At 36.2% G+C, this 26,507-nt stretch overlaps 1 protein-coding gene across 1 annotated transcript; it reads right to left on the bottom strand.

Annotated features, from left to right (window-relative positions):
* Positions 1 to 884: 884 nt before the first annotated feature.
* On the bottom strand, positions 885 to 10,896 carry LOC133326022 (putative odorant receptor 85d). The gene is made up of 4 exons (XM_061534699.1): positions 10,112 to 10,896; positions 1,535 to 1,739; positions 1,211 to 1,366; positions 885 to 941 (listed from the first exon to the last, which is right to left on the bottom strand). Exons 1-4 carry the CDS (start codon positions 10,894 to 10,896, stop codon positions 885 to 887), a joined length of 1,203 nt encoding a protein of 400 aa, XP_061390683.1.
* Between the last annotated feature and the right edge of the window lie 15,611 nt (positions 10,897 to 26,507).

Here is a 26,507-nt window from a genome sequence, read left to right on the forward strand (position 1 = left end):
AGTAATGTCCAATCACACCTTCATGAAAAATAATAGTAGAATATTTTTAGTTTGATAGATAATTTTAGATTCTCTTTACGGCAAAAATGCTATATTAAAAGTAGGGTGCGCAAAAATTCGCTCGCGAATGATTCAAAATACATTCTTTTCGTTTTGTGCTCATTTTACGAATGAATTTATGGCGATAAATTTTTTACCAAACGAGCATTTGCCAAAGAATGTTCGCACACACATAACAAACGAGTGAAGGCACACAACAACGTTCGTTCGTTGGGTGGTTCTCTCACGAATGAAAGCAAACATTCCCGAATTCTCGCGAATGCTCAAAACGGCAACAACAATAACAACAAACGTTCGAGAACTCAATAGTTGTTGGGCATGTGTTTAGTTATTCCACACACTCGTGTGTGCTCGTGAAAGAATGAATCGACGACGCTTACAGCGAAATTTTATCGTTTGTGAATTTTTCGTACAATGCGAACATTCGCGAGAGATTGCAAATGCTTGTTCATTCATTGTAACTTTATCATTCGCGATAAATTGAAAACATTCGAATTCTCGCCGTGATCATTCGTGAAAAAGAGCGTATTTTAATCATTCTTCGCACCCTGATTAAAAGCCTGCATTTTATAAAATATTTCAAGTAGGACGAGTATAATCGTTTTGGCAGTGTGGTTGTCCTGTCAATGCCGAGTATACTCATATAGTTGTCCCATTGGATCGATTACGCCTTATGCAGTTCACATTAAAAGAAAAGGCAATGTTTAGTGTAAACTAAGATTATTCTATATTTGCGTGCATATTAAAAGGACAAAAGCTAATCATGTTTGTAGTTCGCTATTAAATAGAATGTAAAGTTTAAGTGATTTACTGATTCTTCAGAATTACTGCTCCATTTGTGTCTTTAACAAAGTAAATAGTTGATAAGCCGATGTCATTAACTGTAAAAAAGAAAGAAAAACGAAAAGATTTTTATAAAAATAACAGTGTTAAACGTGAACATATTCGAAATGAATTCGAAAGTATATTTTCAATCTGTTTCGGTAAAATAAAAACCAATGAATACAAGTGGTACCACAAAAATTAAATATTTTTCAAAACCAATGTCAAACTCAAATTCGTTCGTTTAGTATTTTATAAAAATTGGTTGTTTTGAAATTTGCGCATAAAATTTGACAAAAACAGACCAGAATGTTAATCAAAAACATACATTGCCATAACTTTCCATTGAAATGGTAAAAAACTTGAAAGCAGTCAAATGTGATGGCCTCTGAGAACGGGCTATGGCCAATACCAGCATACGTCGATAACGAATATCAGTCGCATACCATTCCTGGCCGATTAATGATTCGCTAACTCGGGAACTCTATAAATAGTGTAAAGATATGTGGAAAAATATCTCAGTTTATCATATATTTAGATATATGTAGAAATCTTTTTTTAAGCTCGGCTTATGGAACAAATGTTCTGTGACAAGCCAGCTAAGTACGTAGATAATGGACGGATGGTTTTCTCTACTAGTTTTCGTACTTACATAATCAATTAGCAAGTTTCCAAACATACAGATATAGTAGACTTGTGTTGTAGACGATGCAAAAAATCCAACAAATTTTATCATATCCAAATCCAAGTCCGAACCTTTGGTAATTTGTATCGAAATCAGGACGATAATCAGTATAGAGATCATATAATTCAACAATATTGAAATGCTGAAAATGTCATTAACCGTTTTCGAAACACTGAAAAGAAACAATAAGACAACGTTAAGGCGAAATAAATTAAACGATCGGCGGTCCGACCCATTTATGTATATATATTGAGTGAAGCTAATTTAGTTGTTGTAAAACAATGGCTTTTCCGGACACTTTGTCAATATTCAAAATACATTTTATTCAAAAATATTGAAAAATTTGTTTTGAATTTCCCTAAATGACTCTGAAGATATAAAGTATCCTTTGACCTAAAAATCTTGGCTTTTCTGTTCGATTTTCAAACAATGTTTAAAAAAAAAAATTTGGAAATATTTGCATAATTAAGGACTGTTATAGCTCTATTTCTAACCACACATTTTGGCATCGCAATACCTTCCTTCACGCTTAATATTTAAAAATACCGAAAATGGCTGGGCCGAACTTTAGATTTCGAAGATGGGGAATATCGGTCCACTTGGGTTGGGTGCTTTGTTGTGGGTTGCAGAAAAAAAAACATTTGTTTGATTACGTCCCTGGAGGCTATACCTTAAGCGGGACTAATTGTGATTACATCGTGCTGGAATTAACGAACATTTGTAGTTAAATACTTAAAATCGGTAGGTATCATTATATGAGGGCTAGGCCTAAATGCGGGCTATAGTTCATTATCGAACCTTACGTTCTAGTTTTATTATTACAACAGAGTTTTAAAGCCAAACAAAAAACTCGGAACAAATCAGTAAAGTAAGTAAACTTGACACTAGTTTATTTGTAAGCGATTTTGTCACTTCATTCTGTGTAATTAATGTCATTAATTTCAAAATTGTTAGTAGATTATCCTGAAGTTGCAATTTAAAACAATTGCGAAATATTGATCGTGAAAAATAAAAAAAACCTCAAGCTCGAAAGAATATATTGTTTTATTTTATAAGAATCAAAAAGGTCGAACAAAACAACACAGAACAAAGCACAATACGGAGAGCACGCCGAAAGATAGAATACAACATCAACATGATCTACAACAACATAAAGAAAAATAACAATATCAGACATACCATAAACAGACACAAAAGCATAAAGGTAAAAGGTGCAAAAACAAAATGTTCTCTAACATTCTTAATCAGATGCCGAAACAATGGTATAATACCCAATTTCATAAGAAATTCAGTAAAAAATATTTACAATATCTTTAAATTTCCCCATATACATCACATTCAAAAAACATTAGAGTCATACATAATCAACTTTCAAAATAGATACTGAGATTAGATACTGAATTAGAGAAACATCTAACACAAGAGGAGAAAGACAACATAATCTGCAAAGAATAACAAATATCATACAAAAAGAAACTAACAAAATCCAAAAACAAAAATTTGACAAGCTTAAACAACAACAAATGAACGAACTCAACATAAAGTACAATGAGAACGGGTTTGTGAACAAAACAAACATACAATTTCCTAACGAAGTAAAGTGGCTTCTCTCACTTGGCGATAAGTTTGGACTACCAACAAAGCGGAGAGATTTTCCCTTATTTAAATTCATTGCGGACGGAGAGGATATCATTCAAACCAACAAAGACAAAGAACTACAAGAAATTTTGAGAACTAAATTTACAACAATGATAGACACACATTTGAACAAGAAAAGAGAAAGTGAAAGAGACAAAGTAATTAACCACACAGTGGATCAAACAAGAACTTTTCTAAAACATAACAACGACATATTGATATTGAATGCGGATAAAGGCAATGTAACGGTGGCAATTACCAAGGAAGATTATCAAGCAAGAATGAACAATATCGGACATGATGTCCTATGAACGTATTAATAAGGACCCAACAACAAGTTTAATTAAAAAGAACAATGAACTAGTGGAAGAGTTATACAAGAATAACATAATTTGTGCAATAGAGAGACGAAAACTTAAATCAGACGTGGCCACCGCACCAAGACTATATGGACTTCCCAAAATACACAAAGAAAATTATCCATTACGGCCGATATGTTCCTCCATAAACTCACCTTCCATACAACTTTGCAAATACATGGTTAGAATACTGAAGAACTTGACAATTAACTCAAAATACAACGTAAGGGACTCAATTGACTTTAAAAAGAAGATAACCAATTTAACTGTCGGTGAGAATGACAAAATGGTATCGTTTGATGTGATATCACTGTTCCCGAGCATTTCAGTATTCTTACGTTTTGCATTAAGGACAACCGCTACTTCACATATAATGACAAGGTTTACAAACAGAAAAAAGTACTGCCAATGGGTTCACCAGCTTCTCAAATTGTAGCTGATATAGTGATGGAGAAACTTCTTGACACCTGTATGGAACAACTAACGACGAAACCTACACTAGTAACCAAATATGTTGACGATCTTTTTGTGATACTGGGGGAAGATGCAATAACAGATACCTTGACTATTTTAAACAGCTACAACAACAATATAAAGTTCACATATTTGGACACGTTGGTGTATCAAAATAAGGGTAAATTAGAACTAGACTGGTACCAAAAACCCACGGCGTCGGGGAGGATCATAAGCTTCTTTTCAAAACACCCAAAGCAGATAATAATGAACACGGCAAACAACTTAGCAAACAGAATTTTAAAAATAAGCGATGAAAAGTTCCACGAAATCAACAAAATTAAAATTAGAGAAATTCTATCAAATAACAATTTTCCAGCCAACGTAATCAACAGAATACTAAATAATCAGACACTGCGAAGTAAACAGCCACGAACTGAGGAGGAAAGGACTTACACATCAATGATTTATATCCCAATAATTTCGGAAAGATTTCAGAATGCAAATTTATTTGATAAAGAAACATATAAGGTGGCCCAAATAATACTCTAAAAACGTTATTTTCCAACACGAAAAGCAAGATACAAAAATAGGAAAAACACAATGTTATCTATGAAATAGAATGTGATGGAAACGACGAAGAAAAATGTAAACAGGTGTATGTTGGAACCACAAAAAAAAAATTAAAAACCAGATTATCGGCACACAAATCTGACATAAAATTAAGGAATCAAAATAATACAAAAAAAAAACAGCACTTGCAGAACACTGTAAGAACAACAACCATAGACCAAACTTTGATAAAGTAAAAATACTTCAAACAGAAAACAATTACAATAGGAGACTTACATTGGAAATGCTACACATACACAACCTACCAACAACAAAGAGAATTAATTTTAAGAGCGACACAGACAACGCAGCTTACTGTTACAGACACCTTACACAGAAAGAGAGATCGTGCAATAAACTAAAATAAACTCAGTGCAATATTTACATCCGACGACGATAGTTTTAAGTAAACTTGACACTAGTTTATTTGTAAGCGATTTTGTCACTTCATTCTGTGTAATTAATGTCATTAATTTTAAAATTGTTAGCAGATTATCCTGAAGATGCAATTTAAAACAATTGCGAAATATTGATCGTGAAAAATAAAAAAAGACTCAAGCTCGAAAGAATATATTGTTTTATTATATACAAATCAGAAAATTATATTAAGATGAACCAGTAAGGAAACTTCAAAAGTCGAACGGGGGGACTATATGATACCCTTCACCACTTTTGGTACATACAAAAGATGCTCATATGTACAATATCCTTTAGATAGAATAGACATATAATCTTTGGAGGACCATCCACCATTTGGTATGCTGGATCACAATACGTTATCCAAAATATATCTCGACACAAAATCCAATACACGTTATTCTAGGTTCGATTTGGTACGTTGTGCACTAATTAGTCATAAGCGGACAAACTTCAGTTATTTGGTACATCATGTTGATGAACTCGGATGAAAATATATATGGAAGCTATATTTAAACTTGAAACGTCTTCAATCCAATACGCTATGCAATATTTCATGTAAAGCGAAAAAGAAATAGGCTCCTCCATTTGCATTAAACCATACTAAAGTATACATGTGACCTATATTTAAATCCGAACCGATTTCAAACTTAACCAAATCATTCTAGACTAAATTCAATACACGCTGCGAAATTTCGTGAATATAGAACAAACATAGACTCCTCGGTGCGTCATTTACATAAAATCGGTCGAAAATATATATGGGAGCTATATCTAAATCTGTACCGATTCCAACAAAACATCGCATACATCAATCTGGACCTAATTCAGTACTCTGTGCATAATTTTGTTTCAATCGAACCAATATTGGGTGTTTGGTGCACCATTTACATGAAATCGGACAAAACTATATATGGGAGCTATATCTAAATCTTAACCGATTCCAACAAAACATCACATACATCAATATGAACCTAATTCAATACTCTGTGCAAAATGTTGTCTCAATCGGACCAATATTGGGAGTTTGCTGCACAATTTACATAAAATCGGAAGAAACTATATATAGGAGCTATACCTAAATCTGAACCGATTCCAACAAAACATCACATACATCAATGTAGACCTAATTCAATACTCTGTGCAAAATTTTGTCTCAATCGGATCAATATTGGGAGTTTGGTGCACCATTTACCAAAAATCGCACGAAACTATATATGGAAGCTATATCTAAATCTGAACCGATTTTCTCCAATTTCAATAGGGTTCGTCTTTGGGCCAAATAAGTGACTTGTGCCAAATTTCATCCAAATCGGATCATAAATGCGACCTGTACTTTCACAAAAATACATGGACGGACGGAAGGACAGACGGACATGCAAAAATCGACTCAGAAAGTGATTCTATGCATATTCTCAAAAGGAACCATGGATCTATCTCGATTCCTTTTGTCTGTTACAAACATATGCACAAAGACATAATGCACTGTACCACAGTGTGGTGAAGGGTATAAAAAGGGGTTATATGGGGACTTCCCCTAAAAGAGGGCGAATATTAATAATTTTCACTAGAGAGATTAATTACCATATACGACTACCTATTAAGAACTCAAAATACTAAATTACAGTCAATTCGGTGGAAAAGTAATCAATACACCAAAATACTGAAAATTAGGATGTACCGTTATATGGGGGCTACCAGAAAATGTGGATCTATAACTATTTTAATATAAACAAGTGGAAAAAGCGTTAAGTTCGGCCGGATCGATCTTTGGATATACTCCACCATAGGAATACTTACAGTTATGGGGAACATACCAAAGAGTAGACCTATAACGACAATTCTACCAATCGATTGTTGAAAAACATAATGTAGACCAAATACAAATTTCAGCAATTTTAATGCGGGGTTTTCCATGGTAGGGTGAAACATTTTAGAGGGCAAAGTAATATGAGGTATACCTAAAGCGGGACCAATATTAACAACATTGTGTAGGTATTAGTGATTATTTGGTTTCTTTTTTTGGTATGCTTCACTTTTTAAAATGTATATCAATCAGGCACCCATTGATTATTTGGTGTACAATCAACTTGAATACGTCGAAATTATATATGGAAGCTATGCTATATCTAAATCTGAACCGATTTCAAGGAAACTTGCCAGAGGTTAATTTATATTAATTTCAGTACGTTGTGTCAATCGGCCTAGCATGGGTCTTTAGTGCACAATTTACTTAAAATAGGGTGAAAGTATATATAGGAGCTATATGTAAATCTGAACCGATTTCAAGAAAACTTGGCAGACGAAAGGTTATAGCAACTGCAGTACATTGTACAGAATTATGTGCTGGTCGGCCAAATTCTGGCTCTTTTGTGCAAAATTTACATTAACTCGGACAAAACTATATATAGGAGCTATATCTAAATCTGAACTGATTTTCACGAAACTTAGCACACATCATTCCTGACCAAATTCAGTACTCTGTGCAAAATTTCGTACAAATCGAAAGATATAAAGGGACTTTGGTGCCCCATTTACCTTAAATCGGACAAAAATATATATATGGGAGCTATATCTAAATCTGAACCGATTTTCTCGAAACTTACCACTCGCCATTCTGGACCTAATTCAGTACCCTATGTCAAATTTCGTGCAAATCGACTGATAGGAATTTTGGTACTTCATTTACCTTAAATCGGACGAAACTAAATAAGGGAGCTATATCTAAATCTTAGCCGATTTTCTTAAAATAGGGTTCGTCCTTGGGCCAAATAAGTGACATGTGTCAAATTTCATCCAAATCGGATCATAAATGCGAACTGAACTTTGTTTACAATTTAACATCTACAGACGGACAGACGAACGAACGGACATGCATAAATCGACTCAGAAAATGATTCTATGCATATTCTCAAAAGGAAGCTGCAAACCGCTACACAGACTGATTTTTATATGATTTGATGTGTCACAGTGTTTAGATTATGTAGATATTTTTATTTTTTTCGCGAAAGTGTGCAACTCTTTTCGATTATTATAATATCAGCATATTCATATTTTACAAATGAAGTCATATGTCAAATTTTTGTTCAATACCCTGCGTATCATAACTATAGACGCACCCTTAATTCAATTGATATGTTAGTTGACAAATAAAATGGACCCATTAAGTTATTGTTCACAATAAAACGATCAAAAACACATATTATTCAACAAAAATAATTAATTTATTCTTTATGGTTTCGCCGAATTCTGCCCTTTCAAAATTGCTGGTGTTGCATAAATATAGACCCACTTTTACAAAATTAGAAAAAATTATTTTTTAAAACATAAATAAAATAAAATTACTTTTATAAATAATGGGTAGGGCCTCCCTTATTTTGAATAAGTTCAAAAATTTTAGCCATCACACTGTTGATCAAAATTATTCGCAAGTCTTCATCTAATGACCGCCATTCATCGATAATCACTTCTTGGAAATAAAATAATGTTTGGTATTGGCTGTTTTCTGCATAGACACGACGAGTCAAGATTCCACACATGTTCTCGATCGGACTCTGGTCGGAAATTTTAATATTTTTCGATTTTAACCATACTTGAGTATGGCCACTTTTATGAACTGGTGCGTTGTCCTGCTAAAAGACGAGTCCTTGATTGTTGCTGCTTTCCCAAAATGGCAATAATTTGTTTTCCAAGACTTGAACGTACTCCATTGAATTCATCCGACAACATGGAAATGTCAAATAAAGCATTCCGTGGCTATAAAATGCTCCCAAGGTGGCGGTTACCGAAATATCGTTATTTCTTAATACGATATTTCGGTGGCGGTTCCTTAATGGCCTTGGGAGCATTTTATAGCCTTTATTTGACATTTCCATGTTGTCGAATGAATTCAATGGAGTGCGTTCAAGTCTTGGAAGACAAATTATTGCCATTTTGGGAAAGCAGCAACAATCAAGGACTCGTTTTTTAGCAGGACAACGCACCAGTTCATAAAAGTGGCCATACTCAAGTATGGTTAAAATCGAAAAATATTAAAATTTCCGACCAGAATTCGATCGAGAACATGTGTGGAATCTTGACTCGTCGTGTCTATGCAGAAAACAGCCAATACCAAACATTATTTTATTTCCAAGAAGTGATTATCGATGAATGGCGGTCAATCGATGAAGACTTGCGAATTATTTTGATCAACAGTGTGATGGCTAAAATTTTTGAACTTATTCAAAATAAGGGAGGCCCTACCCATTATTTATAAAAGTAATTTTATTTTATTTAAGTTTTAAAAAATAATTTTTTCTAATTTTGTAAAAGTGCGTCTATAGTTATGCAACACCAGCAATTTGGAAAGGGCGGAATTCGGCGAAACCATAAAGAATAAATTAATTATTTTTGTTGAATAATATCTGTTTTTGATCATTTTATTGTGAACCATAACTTAATGGGTCCATTTCATTTGTCAACTAACATACCAATTGAATTAAGGGTGCGTCTATAGTTATGATACGCAGTGTATAATAAACGGCGTAATTATAAATTTTGTTTATGCATAAAAATAAAACGTCTATAACTTTTGCCGCATCTACCAAAAATTTTATCGCGAACGTATTCGCAAATTTTTCTATATATGTGTACCAAGAATTATTGATGTAGTACAAAAACAAAAAAAAACCGACTTTTTGAAAATTGAATATTAAAAAAATTGGCAATATTACCCATATATATATAAATTAGGATTTTCATGCACTAAATGAAATGAGTACATTTTTTATATCAAGGGGTCCTAATTAAATTAAAAAAAATATATTTTTTAATTAATATAAAAATTTTATCTTGGAGCGAAATGGATTAATATTTGAAATCAGTGTTAGTAGATGTTAAAGTGTTTTATGTTAAAATCAATTTCACTCCGACGCACAGTGACAATGATCTGGACGCGCAAACTTAGTACCTTTTCTAAGATGTTTGGAAGACTTCCCAATAAAAGTACGTGGAATATAGGATTTCTTGCGCGGTGTGTGATACAATATTATCGATTCAATGCCAAAATAATAAACTCTCAACTTACACATTCAACAAATTATGCCTTTCCAATACGATTTTTAGCTCCTTCATATCACTGTCAAAATCCTTCGCTTTGAAATTGTCAATACGATAACAGAGATAGTCATACTGCATAATTACCAAATAAATCGTACACATTAACAGCATATCGGAGCCGATGAAAAAACACGAAATCGTAAAACCACCCATTAATTGTGATAAATAGGCAACAGCATAACCAATTCCGCCAGTTGCATCGAATGGATATACCATAATGTAGGGTGTACGTGCCACAAATTCCGTATTCTCCGCATCGCTGATCAAATATTCGATTGATGACTGCACCAGCGGAAAGACAATAAACATCAGGGCAATGCTACAGTGTTGAATGCTCATGAATTTTGAGTGCCGCATAATATAGGCGTAGTGGTGGGACAAACGGAACTCCTGGCGTTCCTTTAGAGTCTGGGGAAAAATCCGCTCAATGTCCTTGAGAACTGTGTAAAGCTTCTGGCGACCAATTGCCACAGATATGGTTTTAAAACAACCGTTCATGGCAAACACTAAGTAGAGCATCCACTGGGTTGCGTGCACCATATCGACAAACTCACCAAACACAATGAACAAAACCTTCGTAAACCAACAGACTATAAAATTGATTACCAGAAAGATAAAGATACACTTCTCCTTGGTGGTCATGACATCATTTGCATCCCACTGAAATATCTTTATACCCACGACACTATAACACTGCAACGGAAAACGAATGAAATCGTTTAGTCTTAGAGAATTATCCGTGGCCAGAACCATTGCGATTGAAGGGAGAAAACACTTTGAAGGGCTAGTTCAATTTTATTATAACCCTCCAGCCAGTGTAGTATTCTTAATTATGGGTATGCCAACGGCAATTGACTTATGATGATTACAGGGAAATAATTGCCAATTAGCCCTTTGAATTTGTAGCAATGTTTGCAAACATTGTTTGGTATTTCAGGAACACAGGCATCTGCACATTATCCCTTAAACAATTACAACTTTTTCTGCATTGTTTCTAAAATCGCTAAACATAGAAACCTTACGCGATATTGAACATTGTTGCTTGTATGGAACACATTTACATTAACGTGAAACCGAAAACTAGAATCTAGTTTTAAAAAACCCACCACTACTAGTCCATTTATCGATTATTTTTCTTTAGATCAACTGACTATTTTAACATGAGGATGCATTTCTTTTAAATTAGTTATGTTTGACTGATTTATAATTGGCTTGAAAATATCACTTATTCATAGGTCTTAAATAAATTAGCTTATATATGTATATAGTACTAGTACTATATATACATATATATATAGTACTAGCTGGAACCGTGGCGCTTCGATGTCCCTACTAAAGTTATTAACGTTAATTTGAAAACGTTCTCACAAACTGACAGAAAATCAAAACGTATCATGTAAATACTTTTTTATCAAATTTACAAAATTATTGTTTCCTTGTACATATGTGTATCTGTCAGTATAGATTATGACACTTAATAGGATAAATAACATCCTAATATCGATCACCTCCATCTGTTAGCTCCTCCACAAAATGGTAATTTTTTTTAAGAAAATTAAAAGTGTATGAGAGTTCTGTGAGGAAATCTGTGAACAGAGGCACACCACACGGAGGAGTAATATCTCCTCTTTTATGGCTTTTGGTGATACATGAGATACTGCTAAAATTCGACCATCTTAAAATAAAATTTGTAGCCTTGCTGGTCGGTGGGAAGTTTCTACCGGCGATCTCAGACATCATGGAAGGTGCGCTTTCCACTCTGTCCAACAGGGCACACGTCAATGGTCTTGGCACAAATCCCACAGACAGAAATTGTGCTCTTTGATTCCAAATTTCCCAGGGATCAACAAAAAGATACTGCTGACTAAAATGAATACAGTACAGCGATCGGCTTCGTTCCTGACAACCGGATCACTAAAAAGCACACCCCAAGCAGCCTTGAATGAAATCATGAACCTCCAACAACTGGCGGTCAAATTCCAGGCTGCTAGATATTCTCTGAGGCTCCGAGAAACCGATGCCTGGAAGTCGTTGAACAAGTACCCTTCACACAACGCCAGGTTATGACTTCTTGAAGAGATGTACTCACATTAGTGATTACGTTCCCTCTCATAGTGACTTTAATGACATGAAAGTGGTTCATTGCCTCTGCCAGGTCTGTCGTTTTTCACAGACGGGTCAAAGATGGAAGAAGGTACTGGTGCAGGCGTTTACTGCAGGGCCGAAAACGGCCGATATAGTCAAAACACTTACTGCCGATAGTATAAGGCCGGGGACTATATACATCGATAGTCCGGCGGTCCTCAAGACTTTAAAGTCGTGCACTATAAACTCAAATGCGGTTCGTGATTGCAAGGCTGCTCTACATGACATACGACGGATGGTTAAATTATGTTGGGTTCCAGGACATAGTAACATAGAAGGGAATGAGATTGCCGACGAGCTGAGAGATCTGTGCAACCGCCCATTGGCTATTTTATTGGCAGAACCCGCTTGATTTACGCGAGGTAGTCAGCAACAGATGGTCAAGAGAACCTGGTTGCAGAATCTCGAAAGCCATCTGGCCAGAATTCTCTCGCCGAAGAACTTCTTCGCTGTTGTCCCATAATAAGAGATAAGAGATAGATTAAAATCATTGTGGGGTGGAGCTAGAAACAATTGAACATCGCTGAGTGGCAGAAGACACAGACATTTTGAAAATATTAAATTGATCATCTAGCTTTCTTCTCCAAAATAGACCCCAAGCAGATCCTAGGCTTTGTCAACAATAAACACGCCAATGCTCGAAAATGTGTGTATAAAATGTAAATAAAATCATGTTTGATCGTTTTATAGTTATCATTGCGGTTAACCACGTACTATAATCGATTTGGCGACGATTCTAATAAACCACGGAATTTTTTCGTGAGTATTTTCTCAAATTTAAATTCAATACATTCTCCAGCAATATATTATTTAATATTTGGTAATTGTTCCTCCTAATCACAATATAATGTAATAAATAGAATCGCCGGCTTCACAACATTCCAAACAGGCTTAAAATAATAAAAAAATGAGGTTTTTGCAAAATATAACGCGTGAACAGGACGTTCCGAACTATTAAAGCCAAAATCCGACAAAGAAATTATTTAAACCAGTAAGGAAAGTAGTAAAGTCGGACTGGGCCACTATATGATACCCTTCACCACTTTAGAGATATTCTACATATGTATCCTAACAGACATCGTCTTTCAAATGAACATTGACATGAAATTGAACGGACTTAAATATGCGATCTATATCTATAAGTAAACCGACTAAAATCAATTCCAACACATGGCATTCTGCAACCTATTCCATACTTTGTAAATATATTTAAAGCAAACTTTACTCACGCTATTAGGTATGCTTCACTGTTTAAAAAGTATTAATCAGGCACCCATGAATATGTCAAAATTATATATGGAAGCTATGTTAAATCTAAATCTGAACCGATTTCAAGGAAACATGCCAGAGATTAAATTTATATTAATTTCAGTGCGTTTTGACAATCGGCCTAGGTATGGACCTTTAGTGCACCATTTACTTAAAATCGGACGAAAGTATATATATATATATATATATAAGCTATATGTAAATCTGAACCAATTTCAGGAAAACTTGACACACGAAAGGTTATAGTAACTGCAGTACATTGTACAAAATTGTGTGCCGATCGGCCAATCTTTGCGTCTTCAGTGCACAATTTAAATTAAATCGGTCGAAAATATATATTGAAGATATATCTAAATCTAAACCGATTTTCACGAAACTTAGCAAGCATCTTCTGGACCTAATTCAGCACCCCATGCCAAATTCCCTGCAACTCGAAAGATATATAGGGACTTTGGAGCCCCAGTTACCTTAGATCGGACGAAAATATATATGGGAGCTATATATCAATCTTCGAAACTTGGCACATGTCATTCTGGACTATACTAAATTTCGTACAAAATATATATAGGAAAGTATATATAAAGTTATATATGGGAGCTATATACAAATCTTTCTCGAAACTTGGCACACGTCATTCTGGAGCTAATTCAGTACTCTATGCCAAATTTCGTACAAATCGAAAGATATATAGGAAATTTGGCCAAATTTACCAAATTTCATCCAAATCGGATCATAAATGCGAAACTTGGCACACATCATTCTGGACATAATTCTGTATTATATGCCAAATTTCGTGCAAATCGAAAGATATATAAGGACTTTGGTAAACCATTTTCATAAAATCGGACAAAACTATATATGGGAGCTATATCTAAATCTGAACCGATTTTTACGAAACACACATCATTCTGGACCTAATTCAGTACTCTATTCCAAAATTCATGCAAACCAAAAGATACATAGGGACTTTGGTGCCCCATTTAACTTAAATCGGACGAAACTATACATGGAAGCTATATCTAAATCTGATCCGATTTTCTTCAATTTCAGTAGGGTTCGTCTTTGGGCCAAATAAGTGACTTGTGCCAAATTTAATCCAAATTCGGATCATAAATGCGACCTGTATTTTGTTTACAATTTAACATCTACAGACGGACGGACATACATAAATCGACTCAGAAAGTGGTTCTATGCATATTCTCAAAAGGAACCATGGGTCTATCTCGTGTCCTTTTGCCTGTTACAAACATATGCACAAAAACATAATAGCCTGTACCACAGTGTGGTGAAGGGTATAAAAATATCGCGAAATTCCAATTGTATGACTTCGAAAACTTTATGGCCCATTTTACATTGATGTATGAACCAAAATATGCGATGAAAATACCAATTCGTTTCTTAGTTCCAATGAGCGATTCTTCCACAGTGACAAAGAATCATTTGCTATCATGACCCATGAACCATTCATAGTACATTGCGAGATTTGTGTCTCCTAAAATAAGATTCCTAATTTAAATTAACTCATCATGACCGATGATAGCCTCTGTGGTTTTCGAACAAAAATATACAATGGCATGATACATTTTATTACAATTAAACATTTTAGTTGACAGTACCACAAGAAACGCGTAGCATATCTTTCGATTCGTTATTAAGAAAATAAAAATTAAAATGTTCAAAACTAATTCATCGCATAGTCAACTCGTCAATAATAGCATCGTTTTGGAAAAAATATTTCGAAATCTGAAGCTGAAAGATCACCTGAAACTACTTCCTGTGTGTAGAGAATTTCACGAGACGTTGGTTCAATTTGTATGGCGTTCCACTTGCAAGGATCTAAAAGTCAATCAGCAATGCGAACATTATTTTGTGAATTGCAATGGACATGAAATTTGCCGTATGAAAGAGAAAGAAGTTTACCAATTTCTAAATTTAAATCGTTTCAATGTCCAAAGACTAACACTTTGTCACTGTACGAATGTGGCACTGCTTCGAATTATCGGAGAGTTCGAAAATCTCATCGCTTTGGAAATATTCCAGGGTAAAATTTCGAATGGAATTTTGGAAAGGTTGGCAACAAATTGTCATGATCTGAAAAGTTTGATTTTGGATCGCTGCAGTTGTGCCCATTGTATCGAAGAGTTGGTCTTGGGCCAAAAATTCAAAATAGAAACATTGGAAAGAATGCCATCTCTGAGAGAGCTACGAATCGGCACTCGGTATTCCATCAAAACTAATTATGAAAGTCTAATCGACCTTGGCCATAAACTGAACCTAACGAAATTATCTATTAATTCTTCTTTAGTTGCTGAAAATACAGAAAATATGAATCAGTTAATTCCATCAAAATTGGAAAATCTAAAAAATTTAGATTTCGGCAGATTTTCAAATCGTGAAGCGTGGCTTTTATTTGTAGAACTGCATTTACCTCAATTGGCAAATCTGCAGTCTTTGGCATTATTCATAGATTTGGCCAATTGTGTTTTGATAACTGATGCCACACTAAAGGCTATTGCAGATTCCTGTCCTAGACTACAAAAACTTTCCTTCGAACAGTGCAAATTTCGTACTAAAAAGTTCATCCTGCCGCCGTCACTCTCCCATCTGTCTCTGATATGGTGTCGAGGTGTAACATGGCAACATTTTACCGAGGTGCTACATGAATATTCATTGCAAACTTTCGATACCATTAATTCTTATTACGATGACCATGAGATGGATCTATTGAATAGATCTCACACCCTACAAACTCTTAATGTGGAAACGTCTATAATTCAAGGTTTTGAAGAGATACTCGGCAATGGCGATTACAGCTTTCCCCAAGTTACAACATTAAATTGGCTTAACTCCGGTGAAGGAATTCACACATATCCCCAAGCAAAAACGCATCGTTTTTCTCAACTGTTTCCTCAACTCGAGACCTTACATTTGGAACAGGCGTATCTTCCGATCAAGGAGTTTCTACAATTACCACGCCTACAAAACCTTAAAATATCTATGTTCCAAGACATGACATGGCCATATATGTTTAAACTCTTACAATCCACTAATCTGCAGCAATTAATCATCGAATTGCCAACAAATATTTGTACAGCTTTTTGTCCCATACTCTCAACGAACGCGGATCTGCATTTGAGCGTAATATCGTGGACGCCAGCTAAAAATTTAAAATATTTGGAAATTCCATTTACACTTTTTCGCACATCCATCGATTTTTGGCTTGATTTGCATTCGAAGTGTCCGACAATGAAATTGAAATTTTATACGAAATTCGCTTGTGAAATATTCTCGAAATGGTTTTTAAAAGTGTTGCTAAGTCATTGGAAAATTGTCGGCTCTTTAAAAACCATTAGCATATGCAATAATGAAATGGGTAAGTTAATATAACAAATCTTCCTACCAAGATTAGTTAATGCTTCTTCTTCCCGCCTGTGTATATGGAAACAAAATGGAGATCGCAGAACAATTCAATTTCTTGATACGTTGTCCTGTTTTGAATAAAGAAAAAATATTGCCTTTTTTCTTCCATTTCAGATTGTACCGAACTACGAAAAGCCTCCTTCGATGTTATGCGTGATAACGAATTTCTATGTGACTCCAAGGGACAGTATTTCATTACCATTTAAGTATTGTTCAGTATTATGTAATACTCCATATTATTATTATTGGATTATATTGTTATCTCAATTTAAGAACTTTAAAAATGCAAATAAATTTACATACCCTTTTATGGAGTATATATTAAGTTCGTTTTTCATTTGTAACTCATCGAAATATTAATTTTTGAACTCTAAATATATGCCTCTTGAGCTGGCGTATCCTCATCCATTCTCACCACATGACATAGGGCTAACGTAGCTGCTGCAGCTCCATATGTCCGACTATGTCGATGTCCGAGAATTGATCGTATAGTTCATGGTTCATTCGACGGCGATATTCACCGTGGAGGCAGATCAGGCCATAGATCTTTCGGAGAATTTTTCTCTTAAACACTCCAAGAGCTGCCACATCTGCTTGCGCAAGTACCCATGCTTCTGATCCACACAACATCACTGGTAATATCAGCTTCTTGTAGAGTGTGAGTTTGGTTTGGGGGGACGTGGCCTTGTTTATAAACTGCATACTTAGACCATAGTAGCATCTGTTGGACATCATAATCTTTCTCCGAATTACAAAACTGATGTCATTCGTTCTATATATGGCGGTACCAAGGTATATAAAATCTTTGACTACCTCGAAGCTGTAGTTCTAACGTTCCGAGTCTACTAGACGTCTTGCGCGTTGATACCATCAGCTTGGTCTTCTTGTCATTTACTGGCAGACTCCTTCTCAATTTGTTCAAAGGCAGCTGTTATCCCTCGCAATGTTCGACCCATTATGTCGATGTCAACGGCGTAGGCGAGTAACATATGCTGTTTGGTGTACAGAGTGCCATTTCTGTTCACATTTGCATCTCGTATGACCTTTTCCAGCAGGATGTTAAACAGGTCACACGACAAACTGTCACCTTATCTGAATCCTCGTTCGGTATTGATGAACTCCGAGAGATACTTTCCGACTTTAACTGCTTACATTGTGCCAGTTAAAGTTATCCTGCATAGACGTATTAATTTTGCAGAAATGGCGAACGCAGGCATGTCGAATGTAGATTTATAGTCGACGAATAGGTGAAATGTGTCCAGGTGTTTTTCGTGGGTCTTTTCCAGGATTTGGCGCAGTATACAAATCTGGTTAATGGTTGATTTGCCAGGTCTGAAACCGTATTGGAATGGTCCAATAATGTCATTGACCATTGCTTCAGTCGTTCACACAGCGCGCTGCATGCATTGGGAAGGAGACTTATTCCTCCAAGTTGGCACATATTGCCTTGTCTCCTATTTAGTGAACGGGATACAAGATCCTGACCAGCATCTGACCGCCAGTCTTGAATAGAGCGGCTGGTAACCCATCGGCACTTGCTGCTTTATTATTCTTCAGCCGATTGATTGCTACTCCGATCCCATCTTGGCTAGGTGGTATACACTCTATACCGTCATCTCATATTGGTTCTGGGGTATCTTCCTCACCGCCACTTTTTGATACCAGAAACTTTTCAAAATGCTCCTTCCAGATCCTCAACACACTGTCTGTATCTGTCACCAGGTGTCCATCTTCATCTCTACGGGAGGATGTGCCTGCACCAAAGCCTTCGGTTTGGTGTTTTACTCGTTGGTAAAATGTTTGGACGTCATTTTAACTTCTGTACATCTCGATTTGTTCGCGCACAAGTTTTTCTTGATATTTCTTCTTATTTCTGAATAAACGTTTCACCTCTCTCCTTTTCTCCTGAAAATTCTCCATTGCATTACGGGTTTGCTACTGTCTGCAAGGTTGCCCTATACGCTGCGTTTTTTACATCACACATTGGCAGCTACAAGTCCGAATCGATATTCGCTCCTCAGATTGATCGAACGTCTAAAACACTGGATGAAATTCTCCTTGTTTGATCTGGAGAATTCCAGATTTTCCTGTGTACATCGTGATGTTTGAATCTGGAGCTGCTAATTCCGTTGAAAACTGAATTTTCCGACGGTGGGGCTAAACATATGTTCCCTTCCGATTTTTGCAGTAAAATCTACTAGCAGAATTTTAATGTCATGGTCAGGGCAGCCAGTCATATGCTGTTTCTAGGCGCTCGTAAAATATGCGGAATTACTTAACTGGTTGTTGTTGTCACATGTTGTATGCGGGCAATTGTTTTTCCCTGTTGAAAGGATGTTAAAACATTGATTAGTCTTAATTGGGTTTAATGTGTGTCTGTGTGGGAGGGGTGTGTTGTTAGGATGGATCACCTGATTGGTGTGTTATTGCTTTGGGATTGGGATATTGTGTTGGATTAATTGGTGGTTAGATGAATGTGGTATGGTGTATGGTTTAATATATGGTGTGTAAATTAAGTTAACAACAAACGCATTAACAGCTATCATATCATAGCAATTGTGTCCACAATGCAAATCCGCTAGAACCACCCAACTCAAACGAACTCTTACCAACAAGGCGGATCGTATTGCATTGTCAGGTGTTGTCCACATCGTGGGAAACGCTGAAAATGCAGAACGTGTAAACGGGAATGCTGTCCAATTGGGTTACCTTATTAATAAGATAATAGAATAGAATGTTGTGTGCCCAAATTTAACATTCAACCAGTGAGCGGAGCAGTATAGTCGGACGGGGCCGACCATATGATACCCTACACAACATCCACGAAAAACTAACTTTCTGTGGATCTATATTATGAGCTTGGGCAATATTTCGCGATATTTGAACCATCTGGACCAGTACAGACCAGTTCAGTACAGACCTTCTAATTCCTTGTCCAGATACCCTTCCCTTGTGTTGTGATGTTCTTATTCCCATTGGAGCCAATAGATCGACTCGAAAAAACACAAAAAATTAAGTTTTCGGTCCACTTCATCACACTATAATTATCTGATCGTCACCGAAAATCTTACTAAATAATATCTGAATACATAAGCACCTGTAAATATTTATGTGTAACTCCCACATGTGAGTACATACGATCATATAATTGGTATCAATTTAAAGGTCAACCACTGCCCTTGAATATACCAACAACTTTTCGGGTCTATGTCCTTCATACAAATTTTGTAATTTTTCACACAAAAGTCAGGGTCGCGATGTTTGGGTTATAATTGCGGCCTCTAGAGCGACCAGAAAAACCGAATATTTGTGCCGTATTGTGCGAAGACTGGTTACATTTTTGACATCGATCTTGGATATCCGGGATTATCGGAGCACGATAACAATTTAAAATGTTCCTTCATCCACACTTCTGTTGTACCAAGATGGTTCTGGTGGGTCTGGGAAGATATATCTCGCTTTCAGAGTTTGCTGGTGGTTGACAATTTACGGACGGTGTTGGGACTGTATCCGTTGACGGCTTCTTGGGCCGTTCAGGTATTCAGCTGCTTCAGACCTGCCGCTATTGACAATCTGTTAACGTCAGTTGGTATTACGTCTTGGATGTCCGGACGGAAGTGCATGAGGTGCTTCCTGCATTACAATGCAACTTGGAAACTGGGACTGAGAGACTTATGGCCTAATATGTCGCTATTATGGTTTCCTTGTCTTTTCCCCAAGACGTTCCTGTCAGCGCTTTCAGGCCCTTATTTCTTGTCTAGATTTCTTTTTAATGTACGCTGCTTGTTTGGTGATTTTGAAGTTTGTCGAAAATAGAACTCAGGAGCTTGGGATGTTGGGCAGTCAGAATTGTGCCACCATCGACTCTTATGTCAATTTCTAGCCTTAGTTCACGCGTCCAGTGAATAAGGTAGACGTGGATTTTGACGGCGATATAGTCAACATTCTTTCCGAAAGTTGATATGGTTGACAGATAGGTGTTTAGTCTGGCACTAATATCATCAATGTCTACTCTCGAAGACATGATGGTGCAATCATCAGCATATGAAACCATAACATGTGGGGGTAATTTCGGCTTCCAGCTTTAGATTTAACGTACATTTGTGTTATACAGATTTGGTCCAAAGAACCATGGGGTTTGAAATCAATATTTCACGTCAGGCACATTTCTGCCGTATCAAAGGGAATATACCCTCATTAGGGTGAGGATATATAGACGGATTTATAATTCCCACATTCTGAAACAAGTGCTTCATGAGATGATGCATTGTCTGCAAGTAAGATCGCTTATTCCCGATAAGATATTTTGTTTTTAAAAATGCTCTACTTGTGGAACAAACGATGCATCCAATAATTTTTGAGGAAGGTTTTCATTAAATATCGAGATTTACTACAACAATATTTAGCTTTCTGTCGGTGAATTTGTTGTGGGTAAATGTTTCTTCGCTTTGCTTCTGAAACCAAATATATAAAACTTGTTCAAATTCTTCATATATATGTATATATATAGATATATATATGTACATATATATATATATGTTATATATGATTTGGAAATCGGATTATCGAGATTTTACTGTACCTGCTTTAATTGGATTTATTGAAGAGCCTAAAGAGTTCAGATTAAAACCGTCTATGTGCGTACCTTTTAATTAGTGGTCAATGTGCAAAATTTCCGAATACTTTGAACGTGCAACTTAATTATGCAATATTTGCCAACATTCCTGCAAAGAGCATATCGTTAATTGGCAATTTTCTTTGTAATTATCTATAAGTCAATTACATTTGCATACCCATAATTAAAAATACTCCTTTGGAATTGAACTATAGCACGGCCATGGCAAGTGAACTAGACCCTCATAGTGTTATTCTCATTCAATCGCAATGGTACTGGCATCGGATAATTCTCTAACTCTGTTCGATTTCAATGCTAATGTTCGAATGGAATGCTAATGACTCCATGACCATCACGGAGAAGTGTATCTTTGTGTTGCTGGGTGTCAATTTCACGTTCTGTTTCTTTGCCAAGGGCCTGTTCTTTGCGTTTGGAGAATTCGTCGATACGGTGCATGCAACTCAGTGGATTCTCTATTTTATGTTTGCCATGAACGGCTGTTTCAAAACCATGTCCGTGGCTATTGGTCGCAAAAGGATCTACACCGCTCTCAAGGATATGGAACAAATGTTCCCTGAGACACTCAAGGAACGTCAGGAGTTTCGGTTACGCCTATATTATGCGACACGCAAAGTTCATGAGCATTCAGCACTTTGGCGATGCTGCGATGTTTATTGCCTTTCCGGTGGTCCAGTCGTCTGTTGAATATTTGAGAAGCGACGACGATAATGCTGGGTTTGTGCCACGCACACCCTACGTAATGGTATATCCATTCGATGCATCCCGCGGAATTGGTTATGTCTTTGCCTATGCCACACAATTCATTGGTGGGTTTAGCGTGTCGTGTCACTTTGTCGGCTCCGATATGCTGTTAATGTGTGCCACTTATTTGGTAATTATACAATTCGACTATATTTGTTATCGCATTGAAAATTTTAAATCGACGGATTATGACAACGATATAAAGAAGCTAAAAATAATATTGGAAAGACATAGTTTGTTGAATGTGTAAGTTGAGCAAATCATTAACACTAGATCCAATTTATTTAAAACCTTCATAGTAATGAAAAAAACCAGTAAGGAAAGTAGTAAAGTCGGACGGGGCCGACTATATGATACCCTTCACCACTTTGGGTATATTCAACAGATGAATCCCAACAGACGTCGCATTTTTAAAGGACCAGTAAAATGAAATTGGATCCATAAACATGTCATTCTGCAACCGATACTAAATGTTTCACATCATTCTAGACCTAACTCAGTACGCTATGCCGAATTTCGTGCAAATCGAAATATATATAAAGACTTTGGTGAACCATTTACCTTAAATCGGACGATAATGTATATGGGAGTTATCTAAATCTGAACAGATTTTCATGAAACTTAACACACATCATTCTATACATAATTCATTACGCTGTTTCAAATTTCGTCCAAATCGAAAGATATTAAGGGACTTTGGTGCACCATTTACCTTAAATCGGACGAAAATATATATGGGAGTTATATCTAAATCTGAACCGACTTTCACGAAACTTTGCACACATCGTTCTAGGTTTAATTCATTAAGCTATGCCAAATTTCGTGCAAATCGAAAAATATATAGGGACTTTGGCCCACCATTTACATTAAATCGGACGAAAATATATATATATATATAATTTCAATAGGGTTCGTCCTTGGGCCAAGTAAGTGACCTATGCCAAATTTCATCCAAATCGGAGCTAAAAATCGACCATAAAACTATTTTAATCCTTTTACACAAACCTGGATTCAAAAATAAGCTCGATGTTTCGGTGCCATACCAATTAACAGAAAAAAAATAGGATGGATCGAATTTCTATCTGCGAATTTCTATCACACATATACAGTAACTCGCCCGAAACTTCGGGAGCTTGGTTGGAAAGTTTCAATGCATCCGCCATACAGTCCGCACTTGTCACCGAGCGGTTATCACATTTTTCATGCATTGTATTGGCAAAAATCATACAACAAAACGGTACATATTTTGCCCAAATCGGACATTCCGAAGCATGTTAAATAAAGTCCTATAGTTCGTATAAAAATAATGGATTTGTTTTTCCCCAACCTAATACAAATTTCCAAAGTTATATCTATAGCTCAATCCTAAACAGGTTTTCAGCTCTATTCGTTCACTCAAAATCCAAATAGCGCTAAATTTTGTACTATTTAGCAGTTCTCGTACACATAAGTACGATTTTTTAAATCTACATCAATCCTGCACTCCAATAGTAATCCGTATTCTTATTTTCAGGATCCCATCTCTGTACACTCAACTTGATTGCAAATACCTGTATTCCATATAAAATTTCAAGATTCTAGCTGTATATGTTCCATGTATATAAAAATTAGAACTAAATTTAGTAAAGTTTAGTACTTTTCGTAGTTTAGTACTTTTCGAATTTTGTACATCATTCTAACTTTCCATCAGTGACCCATATTCCAAATTTCAGAATTCTAGCTCTTCCCGTTTGCCTAATACATGTGATACCTTATTTAGTATATTTTAGTACATTTCGTACCCTTCTAGTTCGAATTTCAGCCTTATCTCACACCTATACACCAACCCACACTCAAAAGATCACCGCCATTTCGTCTCTGCACAATGTGGAAACGTCTATAATTCAAGGTTTTGAAGAGATACTCGGCAATGACGATTACAGTTTTCCCCAAGTTACAACATTAAATTGGCTTAACTCCGGCGAAGGAATTCACACATATCCCCAAGCAAAAACTCATCGTTTTTCTCAACTGTTTCCTCAACTCGAGACCTTACATTTGGAACAGGCGTATCTTCCGATCAAGGAGTTTCTACAATTACCACGCCTACAAAACCTTAAAATATCTATGTTCCAAGACATGACATGGCCATATATGTTTAAACTCTTACAATCCACTAATCTGCAGCAATTAATCATCGAATTGCCAACAAATATTTGTACAGCTTTTTGTCCCATACTCTCAACGAACGCGGATCTGCATTTGAGCGTAATATCGTGGACGCCAGCTAAAAATTTAAAATATTTGGAAATTCCATTTGCACTTTTTCGCACATCCATCGATTTTTGGCTTGATTTGCATTCGAAGTGTCCGACAATGAAATTGAAATTTTATACGAAATTCGCTTGTGAAATATTCTCGAAATTGTTTTTAAAAGTGTTGCTAAGTCATTGGAAAATTGTCGGCTCTTTAAAAACCATTAACATATGCAATAATGAAATGGGTAAGTTAATATAACAAATCTTCCTACCAAGATTAGTTAATGCTTCTTCTTCCCGCCTGTATATGGAAACAAAATGGAGATCGCAGATCTATTCAATTTCTTGATACGTTGTCCTGTTTTGAATAAAGAAAAAATATTGCCTTTTTTTCTTCCATTTCAGATTGTACCGAACTACGAAAAGCCTCCTTCGATGTTATGCGTGATAACGAATTTCTATGTGACTCCAAGGGACAGTATTTCATTACCATTTAAGTATTTTTCAGTATTATGTAATATTCCATATTATTATTATTATTGGATTATATTGTTTTCTCAATTTAAGAACTTTAAAAATGCAAATAAATTTGCATACCCTTTTATGGAGGGTATATTAGGTTTGTTTTTCATTTGTAACACATCGAAATATTATTTTTCGAACCCTATATATATGCCTCTTGATCTGGGGTATACTCATCCATTCTCACCACATGACATAGCGCCAACGTAGTCGCTGCAGCTCGTTATGTCTGACTATGTCGATCTCCGAGAATTGATCGTATAGCTCATGGTTCATTCGACGGCGATATTCACCGTGGAGGCAGATCAGGTCATAGATCTTTCGGAGAATTTTTCTCTCAAACACTCCAAGAGCTGCCACATCTGCTTGCGCAAGAATCCATGCTTCTGATTCACACAACATCACTGGTAAAATCAGCGTCTTGTAGAGTGTGAGTTTGATTTGGGGGGAGGTGGCCTTGTTTATAAACTGCTTACTTAGAACATAGTAGCATCTGTTGACCATCATAATCTTTCTCCGAATTACAAAACTGATGTCATTCGTTCTATTTATGGCGGTACCAAGGTATATAAAATCTTTGACTACCTCGAAGCTGTAGTTCTAACGTTCCGAGTCTACTAGACGTCTTGCGCGTTGATACCATCAGCTTGGTCTTCTTGTCATTTACTGGCAGACTCCTTCTCAATTTGTTCAAAGGCAGCTGTTATCCCTCGCAATGTTCGACACATTATGTCGATGTCAACGGCGTAGGCGAGTAACATATGCTGTTTGGTGTACAGAGTGCCATTTCTGTTCACATTTGCATCTCGTATGACCTTTTCCAGCAGGATGTTAAACAGGTCACACGACAAACTGTCACCTTATCTGAATCCTCGTTCCGTATTGATGAACTCCGAGAGATACTTTCCGACTTTAACTGCTTACATTGTGCCAGTTAAAGTTATCCTGCATAGACGTATTAATTTTGCAGAAATGGCGAACGCAGGCATGTCGAATGTAGATTTATAGTCGACGAATAGGTGAAATGTGTCCAGGTGTTTTTCGTGGGTCTTTTCCAGGATTTGGCGCAGTATACAAATCTGGTCAATGGTTGATTTGCCAGGTCTGAAACCGTATTGGAATGGTCCAATAATGTCATTGACCATTGCTTCAGTCGTTCACACAGCGCGCTGCATGCATTGGGAAGGAGACTTATTCCTCCAAGTTGGCACATATTGCCTTGTCTCCTATTTAGTGAACGGGATACAAGATCCTGACCAGCATCTGACCGCCAGTCTTGAATAGAGCGGCTGGTAACCCATCGGCACTTGCTGCTTTATTATTCTTCAGCCGATTGATTGCTACTCCGATCCCATCTTGGCTAGGTGGTATACTCTCTATACCGTCATCTCATA

Source organism: Musca vetustissima, unplaced genomic scaffold (genome assembly GCF_032173495.1).
Source record: "Musca vetustissima isolate MV318-11 ecotype Yass unplaced genomic scaffold, APGP_CSIRO_Mvet_v1 utg1866, whole genome shotgun sequence".
NCBI classification, from domain to species: domain Eukaryota; kingdom Metazoa; phylum Arthropoda; class Insecta; order Diptera; family Muscidae; genus Musca; species Musca vetustissima.

Excerpts from the sequence above, each read along its gene's own strand:
- LOC133326022 (XM_061534699.1), bottom strand. The coding sequence starts at position 10,896 with ATGGTTCTGGCCACGGATAATTCTCTAAGACTAAACGATTTCATTCGT. Across the intron at positions 1,740-10,111 it reads AGGCATAATTTGTTGAATGT|TGTTTCGAAAACGGTTAATG; the intron begins GTAAGTTGAGAG and ends GTTTCTTTTCAG. Across the intron at positions 942-1,210 it reads CAATGGAAAGTTATGGCAAT|TTAATGACATCGGCTTATCA; the intron begins GTATGTTTTTGA and ends TCTTTTTTACAG.